Genomic DNA, 26,713 nt, shown 5'->3' with positions numbered 1-26,713 from the left:
TGTCCTGTAGCCTTCCCTCAGGTCTGGAAGGCTGAAAAATGTTCTGTTTTGGTGTTAAGGCTTGCAAGGCCTGAAATTTGTCTGGATTCTGAAATCTGCCCTGTGCACACCCAGTCCTGCTGACCTGCCTGCCCAGGCACTGTGTCTTGTCTGAGAAATTTTCACTTTTCTCCTGGTGTGCTTGCTTCCAGGTGCAAAGGAATCCTCAGGACGCAGATACACAGCCTCAACGAGAAAGTCATTTCAGTCATCCATCTCCTATTGTAATATGCTACAAGGTGCCTAAATGCAAGCTGATGGTTTTATTTTAGGAAAACTCTTCAGTTTATGTAAAGTTTCCTATTTCCCAACATTGCTAACTTAGCTTGGACTAGAAACATCTGGGAGCCCCTTCTGATCTAAGTATTCCTAGGATTCAACGATGTCTGCCATTACATTCATTGACAATTTCCAATAAGCTAGATGGATATTTTCCCCTTGTTAGGCAGAAGACAAGGATCGATAATAAAATTTGTTGTAACCTAATTTTAAACTTCCTCCAATCACTTGGTTTCACATGTCTCACTCAGATCTGTCTCCTTGAAGAAGAGATTAAAAAAGGTTTGGGTTAAAGAAATTAGGAATGTAAAATGAAAAGAGGGAGAGGGGAATGCAGTGAAACAAGAAGACAAAATATGCAGACGTCATCATCAGCCAAGGGCACTTTTACTGTGGGACAGTAATAACACAGCATGTGACTGATACAGTAAGAGCTGCCTCAGTGCAATTGCAGGTGTTGCTCTTTAGCTCTGGGACTTCTTTTTTTGTGGGACCTCTTTGAAACGAAAACTTTGTTGGAGAAATCTTTGCTCTCTCTAAATTTTAAGAATAATTTTTTAAACACAAAAGCATAAATAATAAATGAAGACAGTCATGACTGAACATTGTCCTTGTACTCAGGGTTTATAATGCAAGGAAAATAAAAAGATTTCCTAAGCAACTGCAAGACCAGTCTATGATTCTGGAGTCCTTTAAAGAAACATGGAAATCAAAGTTTGTAAGGGCCAGAGCAAGACAAGTAACAGTGGTTTCATTTTTTCAGCTAAACTCTGTTAGATCATCTTTGCTTAGAAGCTGGGTTCTGTTTTCTGAGGTATTTCTGTGACAGGGAGCATGTTGAGGAGAATTTATGAGACTGAACAGAAATCTGGCAAAAATATGTCTTGAACTCTACCCCTGATTCAGGTTTTCCTTCACAAAATGTCTTTTCAGGTAGATGTGCAGCTACAATTTCTTTTTTTTTTTTTTTTTAAGTGTAAACACAATAGTTCTTCATGTTGCTTTCTCAGCCTGCAACATTGCTAGTGAGAAGGAACTTGAGTCATATTCTGCAAAGGTTCATCAGCTGCTGGGACACTGATCCTGCACCTGGGCCCTACTGATCTTTGGCCATTTTCACAGCTGTTACAAGTGGGTGCCATGCCAGGGCTGGTTGGGAAATGCATTCTCCTTCAAATAAGTCAATCAGGCTGTTTTAGTCATCTTTATTGAAGTTCTGGACTCTCATCAAACCTGCTCAGTTCTAAAAGCAGAGAGATTTCTTCACTGACAATTCTTTCAAAACTTAGAAATGCAACTTAATACTTTTTTTTAATTTAATGTTCTTTATTATCCTTTCCATTATGCCAGGTGAACTTTCTTACATGCCAGAGGCTGGTTAGCCCATCTGCCCACCCTGAACATGACTATGTCTCTTTGACACTGGTGTCACTTCTTGACCCTTTACTCTGTTCCTCTCGTAGTCTCCTTTCTGGTGGAAGAATGGCAATGAATTCAAGGTACCACCTTCATGACCTGCTGTTGACCATCTCAGCATGAACTGAGGTTGTGCAGAATGCAAACATACATAAGAAATATCATACACAAGAAATTCCAATCACCCAGATTGCCTGTGGACCTGCATGTTGATTGTTATAGGGGTGTAGGAAAAAAATCCCTTTGGAGATTAGCTTTTTATTTTAAAATCTGCAAATTTCTCTTTAAATCGTGCAAACACATCTGCTCAAGATTTGCTCAAGATTTAGAGAAAGTGACACACAGACATGCCGCATATATGTCCACTTTCCCACAGTTTCAATTTTTGTAGTAATTGCCTTTGCAAAATCATCATCGTCATAGAATCATTGAGTGCTTTGTGTTGGAAGGGACCTTACAGCCCATCTCATTCCAACACCACTGCCATGGGCAGGGACACCTTCCACTATCCCAGGTTGCTCAGAGCCCCATCCATCCTGGCCTTGGACACTGCCAGGGATCCAGGGCAGCCACAGCTTCTTTGGGCACCCTGTACCAGGGCCTCAGCAGCCTCACAGGGAACAATTTCTTCCCAATATCCAATCTAAACTTACTGTCTGTGACTTTTAAACCATTCCACCTGTGTTTTGACCCTGGGTTAAATGTAAACTGGCTTGTCCCTCTCTGGATCACTGGGGTAGTTGAAGTTCTCCTGATCTCACTGACACCTATGCTGATTAGCATAATTCCTTTCTTGGGGTTTTTTAATCATTTTATTGCCTCTTCAGTAAGCTGGAAGATATGTGTTAGTCCAGTGAGTCCTAGGCTCAGGTCATAGGCAAAGTAACTCCAGGAAAAAAGCAAGGCTCCAGCCACCTGGAGTGATTCAGGATGGATTATTTTTCATTAAAAAAAAAAAAAAAAGCAAAGGAAGTTGTTCTCCATTGTGCTCTGAAACAAATACAAACTATCTTGTTTTAGATATCATCGCTAATGATTTCTTGTTTGACGTAAGTTGGTGGCATTTCATTGTCCTTGGGGAAGCTATTCCAGAGCTGTCAGCTATGGTTTTATGCTTTTCATAAAAGCACACAATAAAATTGTGAGTTGTAAACAATCAGTTGTGAGGGGAAAAAAATTAGTCCTAATCAAGGCATTTTGGTCCACACCCCGTGACAAAAAATAACCAACAATTATATGTGCTTATGAGATCCAGGATTCAATAATATGTTCAAATCTCATGATCCACTGACACAGCTCGTTCAGCTCATCTGGACTTATTGGCCCCTTGGATTTTGGCCAAACGCTTTTCAGCAGTGTATGGCTTCCAAAGCAAACATGCTTTTGGACTGAGAGAGATGCAGAGCTTGGCTGGAGAGAAAAAAGAAATCTCTGCTTGTGGCTGCATACTTGGTTGTTTGTTTTTATAATTTTTTTCTCCAATGACAGCTGTTTCCTTAGCCAGTTCACTGTAATTCCGGTTTGTATTAAACCTAGAGATTCCCGGTGTTTTGTCTTACCCTGAGTCTCCTCATTTGTCCAGCAGCTGTCAGAGATTCTTACTTCCTACTTTAATCTTTGGTTCTGACAAGGAAACCAAATGTCCTCTTGTCTTCTTCAAGTCATTGTGATTCCAAACATGGAGCACAAGAGTTTGCAGTTGGATCATTTTTGAAGGAACAAAGTCACCTGTAGTTAAATACTTGGGACCTAATTGTCTCCTCCATTGCTCAAATTGATGCAGAGCAGGGTGGCTTCAGCAAATGCCAAAAGTAAAGCAAACAAAAAATACACCCCAAAAGACAAATGCAAAAGAGAAGGGGGGCTGTTTATTTCCTTTTACAAGCATGTCTTTAATTAGATGGCCAATACTTATCCCAGGTTGCTCAGAGCTCCATGCAACCTGGCCTTGGACACTGCCTGGGATACACAGGCAGCCACAGCTTCTCTGGGAAACCTGTGCCAGGGCCTCAGCAGCCTCACAGGGAACAATTTTTTCCTAATACCCAATCCCAAACCCACTCTCTGTCAGTGTGAAGCCATTGCCCCTTGTCCTGTCACTCCAGGCCCTTGTCAAGAGTCTCTCTCCATCTTCCCTGTGGGTTCCCTTCAGGCACTGCAAGGCCACAATGAGGTCACCCCAAAGCCTTCTCCTCTCCAGGCTGAGCAATCCCAGTTCCCTCAGCCTTTCCTCCCAGCAGAGCTGCTCCATCCCTCTGCTCCCCTTGGTGTCCCTGCTCTGGCCTGGCTCCAGCAGCATCCTGTCCTTGCTGTGCTGGGATCCCAGGGCTGGATGCAGCCCTGCAGGGGGGGTCTCAGCAGAACGGGGCAGAGGGGCAGAATCCCCCCTGCCCTGCTGCCCACTCTGGGGGCTCAGCCTAGCATGGGGAGGGTTCTGGATCACAGCACTGGCACTGGTGCTGCTCCTTGCTCTGAACATGGTCTCAGGCTGCACTGAAACCTCACAGTTCATGGACCTGAGCTTTGTGTACCTGCAGCTGAGCTGATCCTCTACATGTGAGTTATCAGAAAGCCTTCTTTTTGCCTTTTTTATCCCTTTCTCTTCATGGTACTGGATGCTTCAGATTATTTCTGCAACCATTTGTGTTGGTAAGAGTTAACTCCAGCAGGAGGGACACTTTCAGTCAATGCACAGGGCTAATGTGTCTTGTGTGAAGACCCTAAAGAAGATTCCAACTCCTCTTAGACTTTCAGCAAAGCATGGGCTGCTCTAGTGACCTTTTTGAGACATCTGTGTGTGCTTGATTCCCTTTGACTTGCTATCCAGAGTTTCAACCAGAACTCAATGAATCATGAAGCTGTTGCAGGGACTGTTGCAGGAGATGGGTAGATGAGATTCTTCCTGATACATCTTCCCCTAGCTTTGAATTTGGTCCTGCACTCATCTAAGAGGTTGGATTCAAGCCGTCCAACAGTCCTTTCCCTTCTAAATGTCTCCATAGAAACAGAGATATTATTAAGTGTCAAATTACCTGCGAGGAAGCAGAAAATGAGATAAACTCAGCAAAATGTTTCCTATTCTTCATAGGGGTGTGAGGCTTATCCACTATCTCTTGTCCCCAAAATTCCTGGGAGATTTCTCATCCCCTGAGCTGAGAGCACAGACTGGGAAGGGAGCATGGGAAGTGCCTATGCCTCCCAGGACACCTGGACACTTCCCAGGCAAGAAGTCTGAATTACAGTGCATCAATGCATACTCTGGTTCTAGAGGGGAATAAAAACCAGGTTTGGATGAGGAGTTAACACAGCATTTCTGAATCAAGTAAAAAACCAAGTGTTAAGAGGGATTCAGAGTCAAAACACTACCAAAAATGTATAAAATTTTATTTTATGAATACATTAAACTATTGTGCGCAGCACATACATATAAAAATAGAAGCAATTTCACAAACGATTGGACAGTTTTGTGTTTCTTGCAAATTTACAGTCTCAGTTGTGAGTCCATATTGAATCAGAACATGAGGTATATTTTAGTGGAAAAAAAAAAGCAATTTGAGAACTTTGGCACCATTTTACTGTGCAAAATAAAATCTTGGAATTGAAATGGTTAGTGAGGTATACAAATATTACTCTGCTTTTCCACTCTATGTGTGTCTGTGTCTCTGCATGTCTGGGAAAAATACATTTATTTAAGAACATTATTCAGTTCCAGCCAAATCTACTTTCTAATGGGGTGAATTAAGTCTTAGAATGTTATGGGATTTGCCTGAGGAAGGAAAAACATAAAAATAGGCATCAACTCCACAGGAGAAACCCATGGGCAAGATGTGGGCATGACAGGCTGGTGTGGTTCACAGCAATGCTTTCAAAGCTCAGCCCATGGCATGATCCCTGTTAATGCACACTTGAGATATGTTTTGAAGTCCATAATTTGGCCCTGATTTGGGAAATCCTATTAGATTCATGAGTTTTCTTTATGTAGTCACATACACTTCTTTGATTCCAGCTGTGATTTCCACATTGATCTGGCTGGCATTGAGTTGTAATGAGGAAAAAAGCAGTGATGTAAAGAGTAACTCAGCAGAGTGACTGATGGGACTTTCCAAATGCCCACCAAAACTGCATCCAAAAGGATCTGCAGTTCATAAGAATAGTCTCAGGCTAGCAGGCTGTGACTAAACTGATTTGTAGAATCACAGAATGACTGAGGTTGGAAAATACCTCCAAGATCATCAAGTCCAACCTTTGACAAATCCCCACCTTGTCAACTAGACCGGAGCCACATCCAATCATTTCCTGAACACTTCCAGGGATGGTGACTCCACCACCTCTCTGGGCAGCCTATTCCAATGCCTCACCACCCCTTCACTGAAGAAATTCTTCCTGATGTCCAGCCCAAACCTCCCCTGGCACAGCTTGAGGCTGTTTCCCTTGTCCTGACTTCTTGTGACCTGGTCTACAGGTTGTCCTCGCTTGACCAGTGTGTGCAAAATGGAGCCAGTGAATCTGATTCCAAGCTTTTGTGCCAGCTGTCCCAATGCTTATCAGTCCTGGCAACAATCACTTTCTTCTAGGCTGCCCTGGTTTAAGAGGGAACAGTCTTTAACCTGTTATAAGGATGCTGGATTAAGTTGTGATCAGAAACAAATTTGTGTGCCAGCATTTGAACTCTATTTCCTTCTACATCCCTGGACTCTTCCATACTTTTTCAAACTTCATTTCAAAGACAATTAAGAATATAACACCAGGATGCAGGTTGCCAACTAATGCATTTCAGCACAGCTCTCTATACCTCTAGGGACTTTAGGTCATTGTACTGCCGGATACCCTCCAAACCTTTCTTTGACCCACTCTCTCCCCACTCAAAACATCCTGATTTTTCACTTCAAATGAACATTTTTCAAAATCAAACTGTTGCACACATTGTGGGTGAACAAAGTGTGTCATCTTGGCTTCTTTCTGAAATACCACAAGACCAGAAAATGGAGAGCAATTTCTCTCAACTCCTTTCCTTCCAAAGCATCCTCCAAATTATCCCATTCCTGTACTGTGAGCAGCATTCCACTCTTTTTTTCTCTTTGTTTACACTATGATCATAATTTACATTTGAACCAGATAAATCCAAGTATAAGTCACACTAGAGATGCTGGAAAACTTTTGTTCACAAAACAATTGCCCTGACAGTTTCTCAGGAATGGTGACAGTGGATCCATCCTTGTGGGTATGTCCTTTGGGCCAAATCTTCTGCAGCTATTAACTGATAGTTTTCCTGGGCTGATTTATTCCAGCTGGGGATCTGGCCCTGACAGTGTCTCTCATGCATATCAGAAGGCTCAAATTCATCACGAATAGACAGCCCCTGCAAATAGAATGGCATGTCAAGGCTGGACATAGCCCCATTTTGGCTGGACGTGGGAGATAATCTTGCACTCAGATATTCACTTCTGCAGCAGCATGGTCCATCTATGCTGAAAATGCTCATGCTCTGACATTGCATTGAATCTAGTTTCAAATTTAGGAGCACGCCACCAATGCAGGAATACCAAGGCTTCTGGTAACTGACATTTATAGTGACTATTGACTTAGGACCTCTTAAAATACTCTTTCAAAGGCACAGAGAATGCAGCTTCATTGGTGATCTGGAAAAGGGTTGTCAAAATAGCAAGGCAAGGTTATGTGCCATTTGTACAGCTTCTAGGAGAGCTTTGAAGAGTGTTTCATATAGCTTGCTGTGTTGTCTTTGAAACTGATGCTTTGCAAGTGACAGAAATTGGAATTATGGCATGAATTCCTCTGTCCCATGGGAACATGGGAAGTTATGCTTGTGTAGCCTCCTTTTTCTGTCCTTAATACTTCAGGGAGATATGATAGAGACAAACCAAATATACTTAAAACAGTGAAAATTCAACACAGAGTTTTCTAAAATAAACCTTTGCTGGAAGCTTCCATGAATTTCTTATATTTTATAAAATGCATCCCACAGACCAGTTCTAGTTCTTAGAGATCAACAACATTCAGGCTAAATGAGATAGAGTGCCTTTAAATATTTCTTTTCTTTTATATAAAGGCACCTGGACATCAGGAGACTGGGGTGACTGATTCATTAAAAGTATGTAATTACATAGATGCACACTCACCCATCCCATGTCTATATATATTCAAATATTAATATTAAAGATGTACACATCTATATTGGAGGTAAGTCTAAATTAAACTCACAAAATGCCATTCAAAATCCTCACCCCCAAATCAGTTTTGCATTTGGGACCCATCTGTGATTTATCCTGTGGCCCTTTCCAAGGGAAATTGATTGTAGGTCTTCATTATGCCAACCAGTCCATGTGGGGAGACCCTGGGGAATCCCTTCAGAGACAGAGGGGCTCTGGGAACAGACAGTTCTCTTGTGTAGAAACAGTTGTGGAATTGGCACCTTGGTGATCAAAACAGGTTGAGGACTTTACAGGACAGGACACAGTCTGAAGAGGGGGGTGCAGGCAGATGTTCGGATGGAGTGAACTGCCTGAAGCTCTGGTGAAGCAAAATCATCTGGTGATTTGGCCCATGATATGTAAACAGCTCACTGCAAGAGGTTATTATCTGAGGTAAATAATATTTAGTAAATCACCTATGATTGATTAGATGGTTACCCACAGCCATTCTGCATCTTCCAAAAACTTCCTTTGCACTCCAGCTTGCATTTTTCTCTGTACAGCACCAAAAGAGGCACACAGCCATGTAAAATTTGTACAGAGTAGAAGAGAAGCAGCATTGTATTACATATGCTATGTGATGAATCAAGTACAAATATTTTTATCCAAATATACACATAGATATAGAGATTCCTTTTTTTTTTTTCAATGACCAGTATAAATACTTTACCTGGGACGTTATTCCCCATGTGCAAAATGAAACAGTTTGTCCTGGGATTTAATCTTCTGTTTTGCTGGCGCTCATATTCTTGGTAAGAAGTGGGTCACTGTCATGGCAGGAGAAACCTTGTTCCCTCTCTTCACCCTGCCGTGTTTGCTCAGGGCTATGTAAGCGCCGTGGTGAACATTGGATTCATACGCGTTGTAGTTATTGGGCAGCAAGGTTTCCTTGAATTTGCACTCATCTTGGAAAACAGCCTAAGGAACAGCGAGGGGAGGGGGTAGGGATACAAATCAGGTACAATCCATTTTCCACCAAGGCCCAAGTAATTTTTCTTCCTTGCGTTTTTACACCAGGGCTCATTGCAGTGTGCGACAGGTGGTGCCGCAGCCACTGTGCCCAACAATAAATCTCCCTCCTCGGTGCTAATTTGGTGTCAGATGAACTCAGATGCCACCTGTCCAGATAATGGACTGTGTATTTCCTGTGGTAGATTGAGTTAATTCATTATATATCATGGATTTCTTCATTTTATTCACAGGTAATAATTTCTGTCAGTGTTGCACCCTCTCACCCAAACAACAGCTTTATTTAAGACCTCCCCTCTGCCAGAAGTTCCATCATTTATAAAAAAAAAATTATGCTGGCTGTTGAAACCTTCAGAGCTTTTTGAAACAGCAGTGTCTAGGGGCAACTGCTTGCTTTAATAAGAGATTTGATTAGCAGTAAATAGTTTCTTTCTTAAACCATTAGTAATATTTAACTATGCAGCCAGTTCTAATCTGGGAAAATAGTTTTAATATCCTCCATGTCAAAACATGAAAATCTAAGGAGAGGGAATTATCTGGGAAAGGAGGTGCAAGGATAAGGAGGAGTCAAATGCAGAGGAAATTAAAAAAGAAAGCAGAATAATTCTCTGACTTCAAATATCTGGCACATGAGATGCCACCAATGCAGTTCTATTTGGGCATCAGTGTGATAACACCACCCAAAGCCTGTAAGAGTTTAACTTGCCTTGTGCTTTGCAAGGGAAAATGCACATCTCTTACAGCTTTTGGAAGTGTCTTTGAAGAGAAATAAAACTGTGTTGAAAGTGGAGGAAAAAATCAAAGGAATTTCTGAAGCCAGACCCTGCACTTCTTTAGAAAGACCCAGCTACGTAAAGCAGTTGGACTTGTGGCACTTTTTAGGTGCTTGTGATCACTTGTGATTGAAGGAATATTCCTGAAGTGGGACCTTAAAGTGTCCTACTGTCATTATGAGTGTGAGAGGGAATCAGCCAGGTTAGTAATGGCCACAGGTCCCTCACAACATTTGATGTTATTTTAAACCACTGCAATGCTTTGTTGAAATTACAGCTGTTCCAAAGGAAAGGACTCTGCTGTTCCTTGACAAAAGAGATTGATACAACCAGTGCCATTCATTACTTTGAGATGGGCTGATTTTACCTATTGCCCAGGGCTAGCCTCTTTCAAATGCACCTCCTAACAAGCACTTTTTCTGCTGGATATTGCGACTGGGGATGCAGTTGCTCACATCTCAGAGGTTGAACTGCATTTAAATAGCAAGTCATCTATATGAGGATGATGGTGTTTCAGTATGATTTGCACACCATTGTTAATAGGTATTATTTTCTCACCCTTTGCAACTGATCTCACAAAACTGATCATTAAAATAACCCCAGGCACACATGTTGACCTTGTAGGGTAGACTTCCTATTTATTCTTGATGGTGTGGGTTTTTTGGTAGGAAGGAGCATGTGGTCATTATTTTACTAAGGGTAGCTCTTAGAAATAGCAATAATTGTGCCTCTCCTACACACAATGAAATGCAGGATGGAATCAATGGGGCTCAGCTTTGCTACAATGTGTTTGCAGCCCTGTGACCTTAGAAGAAGCCATCCAATTAATCTTGTACTATTTGCAGAATATGTTCATTTTCCTAAAGTGTCCCCTGCACAGTCTTACAGGAAAGATTTAAAATCTCAGCCCTGTAACAGCCATGCTGCTTGTTGCATTAAATAGCACTGATGACAGCAGGCTGGGCAGGCTCCCTGTAACAGGAGGGCTATTTTCTCTGCTTGTAATCAGAGATTTCCATAAGGAAAAGACTGAAACAAACAAAGCCAAAACAAACCAAACACAAACAAACAAAGCAAAACACTAAACCAAACCAAACCACTTCAAAACCCTTTTGTTTAAATTGTGGAAAGCTACTTGAACTTGTACTTACTGTTCCATACAACCTGCCTTTGCTGTTCATTGCAATGAAGAGAGCACTTTTCACACCAAGCAGACTTACAACACCTCTTTCTACAGTGGATATTTCAAAGAGACCTGAAAAACATGAAGTTTAATAGGAGTGTTATCACAGAATCTAGAGTTAACAGAAGGCAATTCAGATATCTTTTTTTTTTTAACACTAACAAACTTGTCATATATTCTTTATAAGAATTAACTCCCTAATGCAGCAAAATAAATATACACAGAGATGATCTTGGGTTTTCTAAATGTCACAGGATTTGAAAATAATTATTCTAGAATTGTAGTCGCATTCTGTATAAGCCTTTTGCTCTATAAAACTCTTTTGATCTGTCAAACTCTGGACTTTTTCAATAAGAAAATTATTTTTATGTAATATGCTATACTTAGAAAAGGTTTTTTACTGAGCCTTAAAGAAGTGTGGTTTGCATTTTGAAGTCCCATATGACATTGCTGCAAAAGATTTTAGCAACTGCCCTCTACAGGAAATTCAAACTCACATGACTAATGCTTTCCTTAATTCTTAGGGTAACAGAATAACACCCACAAGAATGAACAAACCAGGACCAGCAAATCCCTTCCTTAGGACACACTGAGTGTCCCAAAAAGACTGGTCAGCTGGGATTCAAGAATCATGCTTTGGCACGCTTGACTCAGCAAAAAACTCCTGGATTCAAAAGGCAAATGAGAAGGTGAGGAGCAAGAAAATGCAGCAGAGAGTCAGTTTTCGACCTGGTTTGTCTTTTCTCATCTGTTCAGCAAAGCAGGTAAAAATAAATTCTATCTAAATTTGTCTAAGTGCCACATTTTGTGCCACATTTCAGCCCAAAGGGTTCTCATTTCTATTCATCCCAGAGACTTTAAAAGGCAACATATGTAGCACAGATTAATAATATCAAGTCATAACATTTGCATTCTGTGAAGGGTAATTACTAGAGTTCACAGCATTTAAGTGACATCTATTCTATTTCATTTCTGGATGCAACTCACTGTATTGGTTTTCATTGTGAACTCCGCTTATCCTTCCGTCTGGGAGGATTTGAAGGTGAAACCCGATGCCCACGTTGCAGTAAAGCCTCCGCTGCCTCTTGATTCCTAGCAAATAGTCACTCTCCCAGTTCACATCTGCCTTCTCCCCTGACATCCCAGCCATGGACCTGGACAGCAGAGATTGCCATCCTCTCTCCAGCAATGTGCCATTAGTTCTGCTTACAACTGGGTGTGTGGCAGCAATCCCGGCTAGCAAACCCAGGAGAAGGAACGCAGGCAACGTCCGGTGAGCGCTGGCGTCGCAGGACATAGTGATGAGAAGTCTTTGTGCTGTGGTCATCCGGTTCACCTCCTGGGCACGTGGTCAGAATTAATGGCCCTAAAAATACCGCCCTTCTTGTTTTTCTCCCTTCAGCATGGTGGCAGAGGCTTATTTTTGGAAAGCAAATAGAGCTTGCTGACCTGAAACTAAAGCCTGATAGCAATTGGGTTGGGAGCAGAGACAGGCCAGTAGGACTCCAACTGGTGGGGACCATGGTTTGTAGATCCTGCTTCCCGCTGGGCAGCCTCTGTTATATTTGATTGAGCCATCTTTATAGTGCAGGGGCTGTCCCTGCCCACATCATCACTCTGACATCAACAGCCTGCCCAAAGTGAGGCTGCCAGGGCTGTAACACAAACCTGTGTCCTCCCTGCCTGCTGAGGTTGGAGTGCTGTCACCCAAGACTGGAGGCAGGAGTGGCGTTTCATTGGCTGTGGGAAGCAAAGGAGTCAAATTGGTCGGGGAGTCAGAGGCCTCCCAGGCAGCTTCCTTATTTAGAGAAGAAGGTGTAAAAACAGTTCTGGACCTCATCAGTGAGCAATGAGAGGTTTGCAGCCACTTCCTTGGTGGCACGATTGGCGGGTGCTTGTCAGGGCACCTCAATACTCGGGGACAATCAGCTTGTGGTGGCCACAGCTCTTTTTGTGCACATTTTGCAAAGCCAAGGCACCTCTAACTGAATGACCCATGTGCTAACCTCTGTCTGTACCTCTGCAGGGAGTGCTCCTGGCTGGCTGAAGGAGAGGTAAGCCATGCAGCAGGGACAGAAACCCCAGCTCCTGCAGGTTTTATCCCAGTGGGAATTCTGCTGCACAGGCCACAGAGGCTGGGGCATTGATCTTGCAGTGACATGTAGATAGGAACATTAGATCTTCCTGGTTTTCACTGAGGTGACTTCTAGATGATCACATTTACCTGGGGAGGGTGTGTGCCTCCAGCAGGGGGGCAATTGTATTTGTAGGAGCAAGACAAGGACTTAGGTGATGTGTTAAAGATGAGGAAAAAGTGAGATGGGCACAGCTTCCCAGTATTTCACTATCTCCTTTCCTCAAGCCCAAATACTCACTATCTCTGTAACTTATGACCATCTTAATTTGCATCCCCTTCCATTTGCTCAGACTGTCTTAATTGTTTTCCCTCATTTTCCACTGAAGCTGTTTCAGTTCCTTTGGAGTTGGACAGATTAGACTCCTATCCCAATTAGTTTCACAGAATTTATCAAAACATAAGTCAGAGGAAAACAGCTGAGATTTATACAAATACTTTTGTCAGTATGTCTGTCAGCCTCTCATAGCACAGGCCTGCATCTTCTGTGTCATTTGAGAAGCCTATTAATGAGGCGAGTACCTGGAAGCATAATTAAACTGAGCACACCCAGTGTGACAGAGTTTCACAGTAGCAGAGGTGCAATACAAGGCCTGGGACACTGCGGACTCCCCAGCAGGAGCCCCTTGAGGTGAAGGGGAGCCCCTGGCAGCCCTGAGACAGGTGAACAGTCATAGTCAGTGATGTATGTGAGTATTAATTACTCTCAGGAGACAGGCTCAGCTATAAAATAATTGGGACCCACAGGGCTAGGCCCTGGCTTGTGCCAGGTGACATTTCAAGGTCTCTGTGCCTTTGCTGAAGCTGAACTTGGACTGTCACAGAATCACAGAATAGCCTGAGCTAGAATGGACCCACTAGGATCATGCAAGTCCAACGCCTGGCTCTGCACAGGACACCCCAAAAGTCTCACCATGTGCCTGAAAACCTTGTCCAAGCATGCCGTGAACTCTGGCTGGCTTTAGGGCAGTGGCCAAAGGAAGGATATCTTTTGCTGATAAAGAAAATTCTCAAATCCTTTTCTCTCCTGCTTTCTACTTTATCTGATGATTTTTTTCATCTATATAAAGCACATATATCATTTTTAGGAAGGAATAATAGTAGTATTTTACATCCTCTTATCATAGCTGCAGTCTTCATGAGAGGCCAGCATCACTGGGAAACAAAGTCCAGGGTCCCTGTTAAAAGCATGGAACACTGATTTCCCAGTTTTTCTTATGCTGTAGACTGAAACCTGCCCATTCCCAATGCATATGACTTCTGGCAACACTGCCTGATATCAGAGCCATCACTGTCTGTAAAAACATGCATTGTAATATTTTCTTTCCTGATTATTTTTCCCTTTGGATAACTTTTCAAGTGTAATGGGTGCAGAGCTGTATTTCCATCCTCAGCTTTAATCACCTTTGCATCTTTATGTCTTATTCATCAGGTTTCACAGAGCAAAGACAAACCATGGGCTAAATGAAATCCTCCAGCTTTTGCTGGCACATCTGCCACTGTGGATTCCCCACAAGGTGTCCTGATGGCACAGGTTAAAGGAACACTTTGTAGGATGCACCGTGTCTCATCCCAGTACCCTTGATCCTAGAGGTAAAACCAAATGGTCAGACACAAAACAAACAAACAAAGATAATTTCTGCCAAGTCTATGGGATGCATTGGTTTATCTTTTAGTCAATCCATCTGGAAAGTGACTGCTGAGGGCTGTGGTGACCCAGAAGACAGCCTTGCTCCAACAGTTTCCTGCTGAGCAAGTCCATCTGACATCATTCTGTATGGGAAGGGTGCACAGATTACTTGCTTGCAAAAAATCAGGACTTTTCTTGGCTGATCTGTAAACCAAACCAAATAGCTAAAATTTGTGATTTCACTGGGACACCTGGTCTTCTTAAGACCAGGAGTCCTGGTGTCTGGCCCCAGTGTCTGGTCCCAGTGTGCAGCTGGGAGCTGTGCATTCTGCAGTCTTGTACTGCTCAGCAATTCTGCATCAGAATTGAAATTAGTCTTGAACCCTTCTCCAGCTGGATCTGTGGCCAGCAGGTTGCTGAGTTTCTGTGTATTAGCATTTGAACCTCCATGTAAATTCTTGAGCTTCTGATTCAATTAGGCAAGCCTTGTTTGCTCTAAAAGCTGTCTCATTCTGCTTAAACTTGTCCTCTTGGCCCATCAAGTGACTGTTTCCAGAAAACACACTGTAACCTTCTGATTTTCAGGTAGCATGTTGTCCTGCTTCGTGTGCCCAGTGAAATTTGGAAGGGAGATATCAATATCATTTGCAGTAAAATAAACCCTGTGAACTCCAAAATAGTAAAAATTTACTTCAGCAATCAAACTCTGCTTACTCAAACTCTTGAGACCCAGGGCGACAGTGCTCACAGCCTAAAGCAGCAAGTTTTCATTGTCAGTATTTCAGCACAATATTAAAATAACCCCTCTTTGGAGCACAGCAGTTCAGATCCACTTTCAGATAGTCTAAGAAAAGTCCTGCAGCTGAGCAGTAACATGATATGCATGCAGAGCATGTATTTCAAAAAAATGTGTGATGACTTAGGGTCCTAAGTTCCATTTTCAAATCTATTAAAATTCCCTCCCTATTTTAAGGCCTGGAAAGAGCAATCCCTTGTTCAAACACAGAAGGATGGACTAAAATTGTTCACCTTGCCTCTGAAGACCCAAGCTGATGGTAGACAGTGAAGAAGGGAGATTTCCAGGTGATAAATTTGCCTGTTGTGGCAGGGACAAGTTGCGTAAAAATCTATAAGCCCAAGTATGACCATGGAGCCCCATATGATCATCTTTAGGTTAATGGGGTTTGCTGACCAGTGTGGAGAGATCTGTAACAGATATCAGGACTGTTATGAATTAAATATTAATCACAATCTGAAAGCAGCATAAAAAATAATAGAGCAAGGGTTGCAGAGCTGTATTGACACCCAAGGACTCCACCAAACTGTAGAACTGGTAACACTGAAAAGGGTGTTGTTCCCTTCATGCCAACAACATCAGGGAACATGGATGTTGTTGGCATCAAGGCTAATTTGGATAGATGATTAATCAGCAGAAGACCTGAGCTCTGGTATCAGGAGGATGACAGAAAGGGTTGTAGCACACTGTATTTGTTCTTTATCTTCCCACTACCCAACAGAGAGGCAGATTTGTTGTCACGCTGATCCCCAAAATTAATAAACAGACAGGACAGGACAGACAGGACAACAGACAGGAAACTTGCCTAAGAGCCTTGGCAGCTGATGAGCTCTTAGAGGCTGAAGCAAGCAAACTTCTGACCCAAAACTATACCTTCATTGCAGCTGCTGATTCCTAAAGCATGTACAAGACCTGGTCAAATATGGTTTGTCATCACCAGTCATGAGGAAGCCAAGATATTAACAGGGAACATCCATTTTCTCACACACACAGAATTCTTGGTTAGGCCACTCATACACACCTGGGCAGGACAGTGTGTAAATTTAACAGCTAAGAGTGATCTCAAATAATTATCTTCCCATTTCTCTACAGGGAAATCTCTCACTGAGATTGCACATGCCAATTTCTTACAGGCAAGCCCAAATCACAAAACAGCTTCATGCTGTTTTTCTGGGGTTTTTTGTTTGTTTGTTTGTTTTGTTGTTTTGGTTTTTTGTTTGTTTGGTTTTTGTTTTGTTTTGGATTTTTTGGGGTTTTTTTTAGGGAAGTAGAGAAAACTCCCACAAGAAACTCTGGAGGATTTAGGACTAGGTGGATGCTAACTTGCTTGGAAAAAGTTCTTGGTTTACTGCTTATTAATGCTTAACTCATTCTCTGCAGAGGGTATGTCAAGCACAGAGACAATCAAATATGCCCGTCTTTGCTCTCCTGAGCTGGCCAGGTCTGCCTCTCCATGTCCCACAGAAATGGGAATGACTGTCAGAAAAGAGAGCAGTGACTCCATGGCAGACCTGTGGCTTCCCACCTGATGCTGAAACTGTGCCCACCAGCCCACACTGCTTCTCTCATCACCTCCTCAGCTGTTCCCACTCCACAAGGACAGGCAGTCCAAGGGTAAAAGGCCGAGCTGAAGAAAACAGAAGTGACAGCCACCACCCCCACAGGGACACAGAGATCTGCCTGGAGTTATTTATTAGAAGAGATGAATGACAAGGGACATGTTTAATTTGGTTCATTTATTTCATGCACAATTTGCTCATTACAGCAGGAACAGGGATGCTAAATGCCACATTTAAGTAACATTCTGAGTTGGAAAGCAAAAAAACTCCTTGGTTTTTATTAATGTTGATGATGATATTCTGTCCAGTGGCCCAGCTGACCTCTGTGTGATTCCTGACCATAGAAATATTCAGATTAAATTATATAATGATCATAGAAGGTTAAAGGCAATTTCTGTCATTTGCCAGGCTATTGTGTGTTCCTTGTGTTGTGCACCATTAGCTCAGTTGGGGGCTTTCTCTTGCATGTCAATTCTTCATCTATTGGTCTGGATCCTCTCTAACATTTCAAAGGAAAATGCTGAAACCTTTTGTGTAGTCATCTGAACTTTTCCCTGGGTTTTTCAAGTGTTTGGTTCCCCCCACCACCCCCGCACAACAGGCAACACCTGAAGGTCTAAAGCTTTAATTCATCATTCAAGTAGTTGTGATTCATTGTTTAATTTCCATAGAAAGGATCCTGGTTTTGACATTTCCTCCCTTCCTCTTCTGCCACCCTCTTCCCATTGCACTCCACTCATTCTACAAGACCTGCACAGTTCCTGCAGAGAGCTGTTAGGGTTGCACCCTGTTGGCATCTTCTGTGCTTGAAGAAGGGCTGCATTTATGGCACAATGTTCTGAATTCTCCACAGAAGGATGACAGAATTACATCCCTGATGATAGCCAGAACATTATTCATAAGGCATCTTTCCAAGGCAAATAGAAGCTTTTTTCCCCTTCTGTCAAAAATGCTCCAAACAGCTTAGCAATCTCTTGATCCTTCAGAAACTTCTGAAAACACCTTCAGCCTCTCCTTAAACACCTTCAACATGCTCCCTGTGCATCCTTGGGGCTGTCTGCTGGATTTCCTCCAATCTGTTGACTTCTCTCCTGTGCTAGGATGCCCTAAACTGACCATAGCACACAAGATGTGCCAGTGATGGGAAATATTCTCTTCCCTCACCCCTTGACCTCCTGGCCACCTTTGGGCTAATACAGCCCAGTCTGTGGCTGTCCTGCCTCAGCACAACTGTGAATTTGGGTTCAACTCTCTGCACCATGATCCCCACCATCTTCTCAAAGCAAAGCTGCTCTCCAGTCAATCAGTGCCCAGCCTGGACTATTGCCAGGGTCAAGGCTTTGCATTTCTTAATGCCAGACTGCACAAGAATCCTGTCAATCCATTATTCTAGCTTTTCAAGGCCCAGCAGGATGCCAGCCCTGCCTTCATTGTATCAACTTTTCCTACAATTTATTGTTGCTAACTGCAGGCTTGAAGGTTAGAGAAAATAAACTAATTTGGGAGTAGTGATGGATTCTTCCTCAAATGCCTGCCACATTCATGAAGGGTCTTGTTTCCACTCTCCAAATTATTGTTTATTGTGATCTGGTTCTATGTGTTCATCACACATAATAAAATACAATATTTAAAAATTAATTTGGTTTCTGACAGTAAAGACCTCATTCTTTAGCCTCATCTTTTTATATTCATGTTTTTCTCTGTGTGATTTTAGATGTTTTCCTCATAATCCATGACTATACAATACACTTAAATGGACTTGAATCTTCTCCCCAAGGCACAGCCTAAAGACAACATGAAATGAGTAAATGCAGTTCTAATCTGGTTGATTACAATGGTCATTCCATATTATTTTTAAAGACTGCAAGTCCTGTTTTCAGAAAGGAGCCTTTCTCCCTGTGTCAAAATATCCTCTGCTTTCAGTGCATCAAGGAGACCTCAATATTGGTGCCATTTTTCCCACTGGAATCTGAGATCTGTTGAAGAGCTGGCTGCAAGTAACTAGAACATCAGTACTCTCTCTACAGAAATCATGCAGGTTCGTGAGTTTTTCTGGTTCAAGGCTGTCTCCTTCTTTGCCTTGAAATTATAATTTCCAGTAGATACTCTAAACAGCAGCAAATCTGAGTCCAAAGCAAACTTTTTGTGTTTAAGGCTGCAGCCACCTTGTTAATTCTTCGTCAGGAACCACACTGTAAGGTATTTGTTATGATGGTTTTTAACATATGGAAGATCAAGATCAGATTCCTAAAATATTCTGAAAACCAGTTATAGCTTTAACAGTGACCATGGTTAAATATAAAGCCTAAGTAATTTGTTCTATTAAAAAGTCCAAGTCTTATTTTTATCAAGTGATGTTATGAGGGCATGTTCTAAATCAGCCAAAAGCTCTTGTAGCTACAAGAGCTTCACTTTTGCAATTTTTAACAGCCCAGTTAAGTTGGTGCATATCCTTGTGCATGGTGTTAGTACAGAATTCCTCCTCTGACACTGACCAGATCAGGCAGACTTTAGAAGATGAAACATTTGAAGAACACAGGCAAAGAAAATGCAAGAGCTGAACGACAACATTGAGTTTATTTTTCCCCTGCAAAGATGAGTCTCATTTAGACAGGGTCAGGTTGTGATGGGTGCACAGGACTAGGAAATAAACCCATGCATTTCATGCATTTCATGTAACGTTTCTCCTGACATCCCTCTCTGTGCTGTCCTGCACTTCTCCCTGTGCATGGGCCCAGTTTAGGATGACGCCGTTGCTGCTGCTGTGCAGCTATTCCAAGCATCCTTTCAGCAGAATGCGTATTCCACGCAGGATTAGAGAATGGTTTGTCTGATGCCCACTGGACAGGCGGTGTCGAGCAGGGTCAAGGCAAGCATGCAGCAGAGCTCTGAAATTTCCTTTTTGATCAAGCAAGGAGTGAGCATATGTTGGCAGATGGAATGTGTGCTCAGCTTACTTTAGTGGAGTTTCAGCACTGACCTTTTGCTGCATTCCTCCAGCAGCAGTAAAATGGTTCTGCTTAAGTAAACGGACATAGACCACGTGCAAACCCAGCTGTCTTCTCCAGCCCACCATTGCTCCTACTGTTACAAGAAGGCTGGATGCATGGGAATGTTGTAATTTAATGTGTAATAACCTCTCATGGAATTAATGTTATGAAAGTTAATGGTGCTCATGACACAATAATCTCCACCTCGAGGAGTCAGTTTAAGGACTAGCCACAGAAGTCCATGTTAATAGGTTCTGGGTTGTTGTACTTTATATTAAAGTCTTCCTGACACAAACAGGAAGTTAAAGGCTCTTACACCACTCCAGCTTGGCCCATCCTTATCTCTCTTTGACTGCTTTATGTTTTCCATCCTTTGTTTCTCTAAGTGTCTGGCAGGTCTGGCTCTGTATGACTCTGCAATAAAAATGAAGATGGATTAAGCAGAAGTAGGTGATCCACAAGGCCAGTTATTAGTGGGCACAATGTTTCTCTAAAGAGCTACTTGTGACAGCATCATGAGTAAAAAGAAGAAATTACAAAAAAGACATGGCTGTGCCATGTCTTGTACAGAGCCTGCCCTTCCAAATTCTTGATGCCTTTTTCATGGAATCATAAAATCATTTGGGCTAGAGGTAACCTTTAAAGGCCACGTAGCCCAACCCCTCTGCAATGAGCAGGGAGAGCTTCAACAGATCAGGTTGCTTAGAGCCCTGCCCAGCCTGACCTTGGCTGTTTCCAGAGATGGGGCATCCTCCACCTCACTGGCCAATCTGTGCCTCTCTGGGCAACCTCTGATCACCCTGGTGTCCCACCTCTACACTGGCTCCAGCAGCTCCATGTCCTCCTGTGCTGGGCCCCCAGAGCTGGGCCACTACTCAAGCTTGTCCAGGTCCCTCTGGATGGCACCCTGTCCTTTAGGTGTGTCACTGCACCCTCAGCTTGGTGTCATCTGCAAACTTGCTCAGTGCACAAACAATGCCACTGTCCATGTCATAGATTAAGACATCAAAAATGACTTCGTCCCATTACAGGCCCCTGGGGGACACCTCAGCCATCATAAGGTGCTGACTCACCTGCTGGGTCTCACACCCAGGCAAAGGGGCTGACTGTCCTCATCCATAAATTCCTACATGCTGTAAAATAATAATGAGGAGAAGGAAAACTAGAAAATATTGTTGTCCTCTTGCAGCAAAAGATTTCCCACTGTAAGCAAAAGTAAGATATAAATGTAGTGTGTGCCATATTGCATGTAGCAACATCAGTTTGCATTACTTGCTCATAATTTATGGATTACTTGAAATATGAACCACTTCCAATGGGCAGCGAGAAGTGCCCAAAATGGCTAAAAACATATCCAAGATAACAACTGGTGGTCAGGCACTGGTTTCCAAACAACTATTCAACAGAAGTACTCACATCCTCTTGTGTAGCTGATCAAGCTTGGGGCTATGCTCCTGCCAATGACCTGCTGCAATTTCCATCTTTGATTGGTGAGCAGGGAGGGAGATTCACTTCTCAAAAAGGGAGGCTTGGCTGGCCTGTGCTGGTAGGATTTCCGCTGTGGGAATAGGCACAGAGCATTCTGATAACTTGGGTGCTGCACACACGAGGAGGGGCAGAAGGAAGCAGCCCCTGTTTGTGGGGTCAGGCTATTTCTGCTGGGATTTAAAACTGCTCTTTGGAACAGAGTTGAAACAGTCACTATAAATGACTTGCCTGAGAGAGTACAGAGCATTTTGGAGGATTATAATTTATGCCAGGCAGGAGCTGTTATGGCTCAGTTTAAGGAGCTTAAAATAAGACTTTTGGGAGACAACCAAACCAACTTCAACTCTGGTAACTTCCCAGTTCAAGATACTCCTAAATTGATATGTACAGGGTCTGTTCCTGCCTGGGGCCAAGGGCCTTGAACTCCTGTTGAATCCACTGGATCTCAGAGATGCTCTGATGATATTTGGCACTGTTAGGAGTGAGCCAATACCTGATAGCACCTTGAAGCATACAATTCTCTTTACACTTCATTTTAACCTAAATTAACTTAAGGATTAAGTTAAATTGATTTATCCCCCCAAGGCTTTGTTTTACATGGAAGGTACCTCTTGGAGGAAGGTAGAGTTTTTCTCCATGGGATCCTCCTTTCTGCAGATTTAAAATCAATCACCTTATTAAGCCAACTGGAAATGAAGCACAGAATCTGTCTGGACTCAGATGGTCATCCACATGCTTCCTAAAGGTGGAACAGAGGGAGAGAGAAATCAATCCATTTCTGCTGACCAAACAGAAAGGCAGACATTAAGTCCTGTCTTGCCATCTTCCAGGTACTTAAGAGTACTTTATACAACAAAGGCATAGCTGTATCCTCCTGTTTTCTTGGAAATGACACAGTGGCTATCACTCCATTCTCAGAGAAATATATGTACACTATGAGACTGATTCCTAAGTTTCCAGATATACTGCTTCTCTAATATTCCCTATTTTCCTTTATTACTTTTATCCCTGTTAGTTAAGTTGAAACTCTTACTGGAACATGCAGCCCAAACCCACCTCCTCTTTAGTCTTTGCATCCTTTAAATATTTACCGATGGTTTTCATATTCCCCTTCAGTTGCCATTTAGCCAGTGTTGCTCTGTGTGTATCTCTTCAAACTTAGCACCCTTGGAAGGGCACACAAGGCCAAATTCTGCTCTCAGTTATATCTCTCTAATTTTGGAGTAACTCAGCAAAATTGATAGACATTGAATTAACACAAGCAACACACAGAGCAGAAGGCGAAAGCCAAAATATAAAGCAGGATGTCAATCAAAACTAACATCACATCCCTGTGGGCCACAGACTGCACAAAGTTGATGCCTTTTCTATCATGGTATTTTTTGCTGCATTCCCAGTGATTAGAGTGAAGATTTAGAAGAAGTTGTGAACTGCAACAGCCATCAGGAAGATGACAGTACCTAACCATGGCTCCTCTGAGAAGTGAGATACAGCACATCATTACTGTGTTGGTCCATGCAGTGTGCTTGCATGATTTAACACTGATTTTAAGAGGTTTTCTATGTTACATAGAATATTTGATACTTCATATTTCTGTGTGTGTTACAAACATGACACAATAACCTTGTTTTGTTCAGTGACTGTTTTTTTCCCTGTGTGTATTGATAATTACTCCAGCAGAGAACATTTCTTCACCTTTTCTCAGCCCTTCACAGATCTGGTTGAAAATACTTGTATGTTCTGAAAGCAGAGAAACTGACCAATGAGACCAGAACTGAGCATCACAAACTCAAGTCCACAGTGCATTTCACAATTAAAAAAATATGTCATGTGAAAAGTGCGTGTCCAGTGGAAGGGCTTGCTCAAGCTGTCTCATCTTCTGCAAGCTGCACTTGGCAGAGCTTGCAACACTGACTTCACATCCTAAGTTGACTCATTTCCATAGCTTTTCTCTTTTGAAGCCTTTATTATAAAGGGCAAATGTTGTTTTTTTCTCCCTTTGCAGGTTATTCTGACAGAAGTGGGAAAGGAAATAAAGAACTAGGAACTGCCATTCTTTACCCAGAATCTGACCTAACCTCCAAGGAATAATCTTCAAAAGAACTTGTTTCTAAATGTTGGGGTAAGATTACACCTTAGTGTTTAAATGCTATTACATCATAAAATCAAGCTCTTCAACTTACACAACCTGAAATAAAACTGTTTGTCCTTATACATAATAATAACAACATATTTTTCTAATTCTGTGGTCCCATAGGACAACAGTCTTGTGGTTGCTACTGACTTCTATCACATCCAGTATATAGTATGAAGTAATAAATTTATTTTTATGCAGCACTGATGGTCTGTCCTGAGAGCTCCATGAGGCAAAGATATAAGAAGAGGACACGCATCTCTTTACTCAGCTGACCTGGTGTGAATACCAGGGAATAGCTCTGTATTTTTGGGTATAGCACTGGCAAAAAAAAAAAAAAAAAATTAAAAAATCAAACCAATAAACAAGGCATGAAAGACTAATGCTCAAAATACTACACAAGTATAAATTAATCTTTCCTCTAATGAGGGGGAAATGAGGTACAGATGCAATAAACTGATCAACTTTTAAACGCACAGAAATACCAGAACTGGGTTAGAACATGCAATCTCGATCATCTCAGATGGAACTGGTTGTTCTTTAAAGCCCCTTCCAACCCTAACCATTCCATCCTTACATTATAGCCCCTCTTCATAATCACCTTCTATGGCTTCATTCACCTCTCATACAACAGGAAAAGTTATCAAATAATGCTTTCATCATTAAGATTTTGCTGTCCAGAGTGAACTATCGCAGAAGAAAGGACCTAGAGCATGACTCCCACCTGTCTGGCAGTGCCACCTTCCAACAGTGACATTTCTGGCATTACAGAAGGGTAAAAGCACCTGGCCAGGGCAAGGTCTATACATGTGTTTAACTGCCTGCATTCTTCTCCTCCTGTTTGTCACCAGTTCCACTGAAGAAAACAGACACGGGTCACAGAGCCAGTGACCAGTGGCAAAGGGCACTATGTTATATTCTTGACAAATACAGACTCTTGGCATTTTTTTTTTCCTTGCAATAACCTCAGTTCAGACTCTGTAAAGGGCACCTGCAGTTTACAGTGGTCACCATGAGCAAGTTAAAGAAGCTAAACAATGGCATTTGCTCCTCACCTCTCCCTGTGGCAAGAATTTTTTATTCTATTCAAGCCACACATATAATTTTACACGACATTTTGAAGGCATTAAATATTGTCACCCTTCCAAGAAATCTGCACTGTATATACAAATAGAAAACCTCATGCCCATTAAGTCATTTTCCTCTTAATCTTAAATAGCTTATCATGACTGAAACAGAATTTCTAAAGTGGCTTTACACTATAAACTGTAGCCTGTATTCTACAGCCAGGCACAGACCAAACAGAAAGTACAGTTTAGGTCAGCCCATCTCTATATTCTGCTTTTCTCCAAAGACAGCTAAAATTCTGCTGCTAGCACTACTTCCTTGAGAACAGGTATGAAAAATGGGAGTATTAAATGCTCTGTCATGGATCTGCCAGACAAAGATGATCTTTGGCAGGCTTATTCAGCATTTACAAGGGTCACACTTCAGCAAGCAGAATTAATAGTTTTTCCATACCATTCCTTCCCCTTAGGCTTTCCAAAATTTCATCTTGTTGGTTCATTTCAGTATCAAAGACTAACAGGATCTTCTGCTAACAAGTTTGGATGCAATCTGCTGAGGACTGAAGACAAACATTTCAAAAATAAAAGGCAAAAAGCTGAGTTATTTTCCTATAAATCAGAGGCAGTCTCACCCAAGTGCTACTAAATTAAATGGAGTCTTCATGCTTTGGTAAAAATACTAGGCATAATTTTTATTACCAAAGAATCTAGAAGTATAAGCAAGATACTTGCTCAAGAATTGTTGGTAGATTTATTGACTGAAGGAAAATATAAAACAAATATAAGTTTTACAAACAGATAAACATCACAACTTCTAAAAAGGAATAGCTCTGCCACTACCTTTCCCAGACAGAATAGTGTTAGAGCACTTGCTTTTCTGGGACCAGAGTTTGATTTCAGTTTAAGGCCAGCAATGTAAAATGAGCTGTAACAGGATTAATCCCGCTCCTTCTAGAGGAATTTACATCCTTCTTTTCTAGAACACCAAATTAGGTCACATTACTTGCATGATTCTTCTTTAGAAGCTGCTGGCAGAGGAAAAGAAAGTATTTGACAGTTCAGCAAGAGATGTGTGCTGGGTCACTTACACAGCTTTCTGCAACATGCAAGACTTGATAAAAATACTAAGCTGAGTCTGTTAATTACACAGTGACTTTACAATCATCATGAAATAGTGAATATTCCTTTGGTTCTCTGAAAATTTTAAATTATGCAGCTTCCCCAAAACAGAGCTTTTCATTCTTCACCTTTATTAGGCTAAACAACACTTTAAAAAATCACTATCAAGAGAGAAAATAATTTGGTTCCAGGTTCTCCAGTTTCCAGTGCAGAATTTCAGCAGTACAGAGGAAGGGGTTTCTGATTCAAAGCTAGGTCTGCCAGGATCCCCACACAGAAGAACTGTGGATTTGGATATCCCACCACCTAGAACCCTCATCCCTCCACAGCTGCTTTGCTGTCAGCCCAGTGGTTCCAGCAATCCCAAGAATCCCAGTTCCTGACAGGATTTTCCCTGTGTCCATGGAAGACCTGCTTCCAGCTTCTAGGGCCACAGATGAGTTCCAAGATTGGCCATGATGGGGGGGAAAGCAGTTCCCACTGTTCCCCTTATTCCCCATCCCTGGGATGCAGGGGTGGTCTGGTGGGGTCTTTTTGACTGGATTCAAGTTTGTCCCAAGAAACTTCATAGCTGCATCTCAAGCTGTCTCCCTGGGACTTTTGATTAGTCATAAAACATTAATAATTAATAAGCAGCAAATATAACAGGGTCTAGAACACTTTAGTGTTCCTATAAAGTTGCTCATATGGTAAACTTCTCAATATCTGGAAGTCAGGAAATAAAGCAAAAAGCAAACATAGTAAAAACAAATCTACTTTAAAAAATCTAATTATTGTCACAAGTGTATATTCATTTTTTTAAAAACACTTCCATGATCTACAAAATACAACAGTGTGTTTGATTCAAGTCTTTCATTTTGCAGCAGTAAAATAAGGAAGTAGTACATTTTATTCTGTGGTCACCATGACAAATTTCATTGGTTATTCT

General features: G+C 42.0%; 1 protein-coding gene across 2 annotated transcripts; it reads right to left on the bottom strand.

Moving 5' to 3' along the window:
* Nucleotides 1–1,269: 1,269 nt before the first annotated feature.
* Nucleotides 1,270–12,589, bottom strand: FGF6 (fibroblast growth factor 6). 2 transcript variants are annotated; one of them, XR_014951876.1, is made up of 4 exons: nt 11,856–12,589; nt 10,837–10,940; nt 8,614–8,861; nt 1,270–7,093 (listed from the first exon to the last, which is right to left on the bottom strand). XR_014951876.1 is itself a non-coding variant. In XM_021546053.3 (3 exons), the coding sequence occupies exons 1-3, from the start codon at nt 12,193–12,195 to the stop codon at nt 8,685–8,687; spliced, it is 621 nt and encodes a 206-aa protein (XP_021401728.2). In that variant the 5' UTR covers nt 12,196–12,586; the 3' UTR covers nt 1,270–8,684. The 2 variants fall into 2 exon arrangements, 1 of the variants encoding a protein (XP_021401728.2); XM_021546053.3 differs by having other exon boundaries at nt 1,270–8,861; nt 11,856–12,586.
* Between the last annotated feature and the right edge of the window lie 14,124 nt (nt 12,590–26,713).

This window comes from Lonchura striata, chromosome 1A (genome assembly GCF_050655825.1).
Source record: "Lonchura striata isolate lonStrDom1 chromosome 1A, ASM5065582v1, whole genome shotgun sequence".
Classification (NCBI taxonomy): domain Eukaryota; kingdom Metazoa; phylum Chordata; class Aves; order Passeriformes; family Estrildidae; genus Lonchura; species Lonchura striata.
Note: the sequence above shows the minus strand (reverse complement) of the source record. Positions and strands in the feature narration are given on the sequence as shown.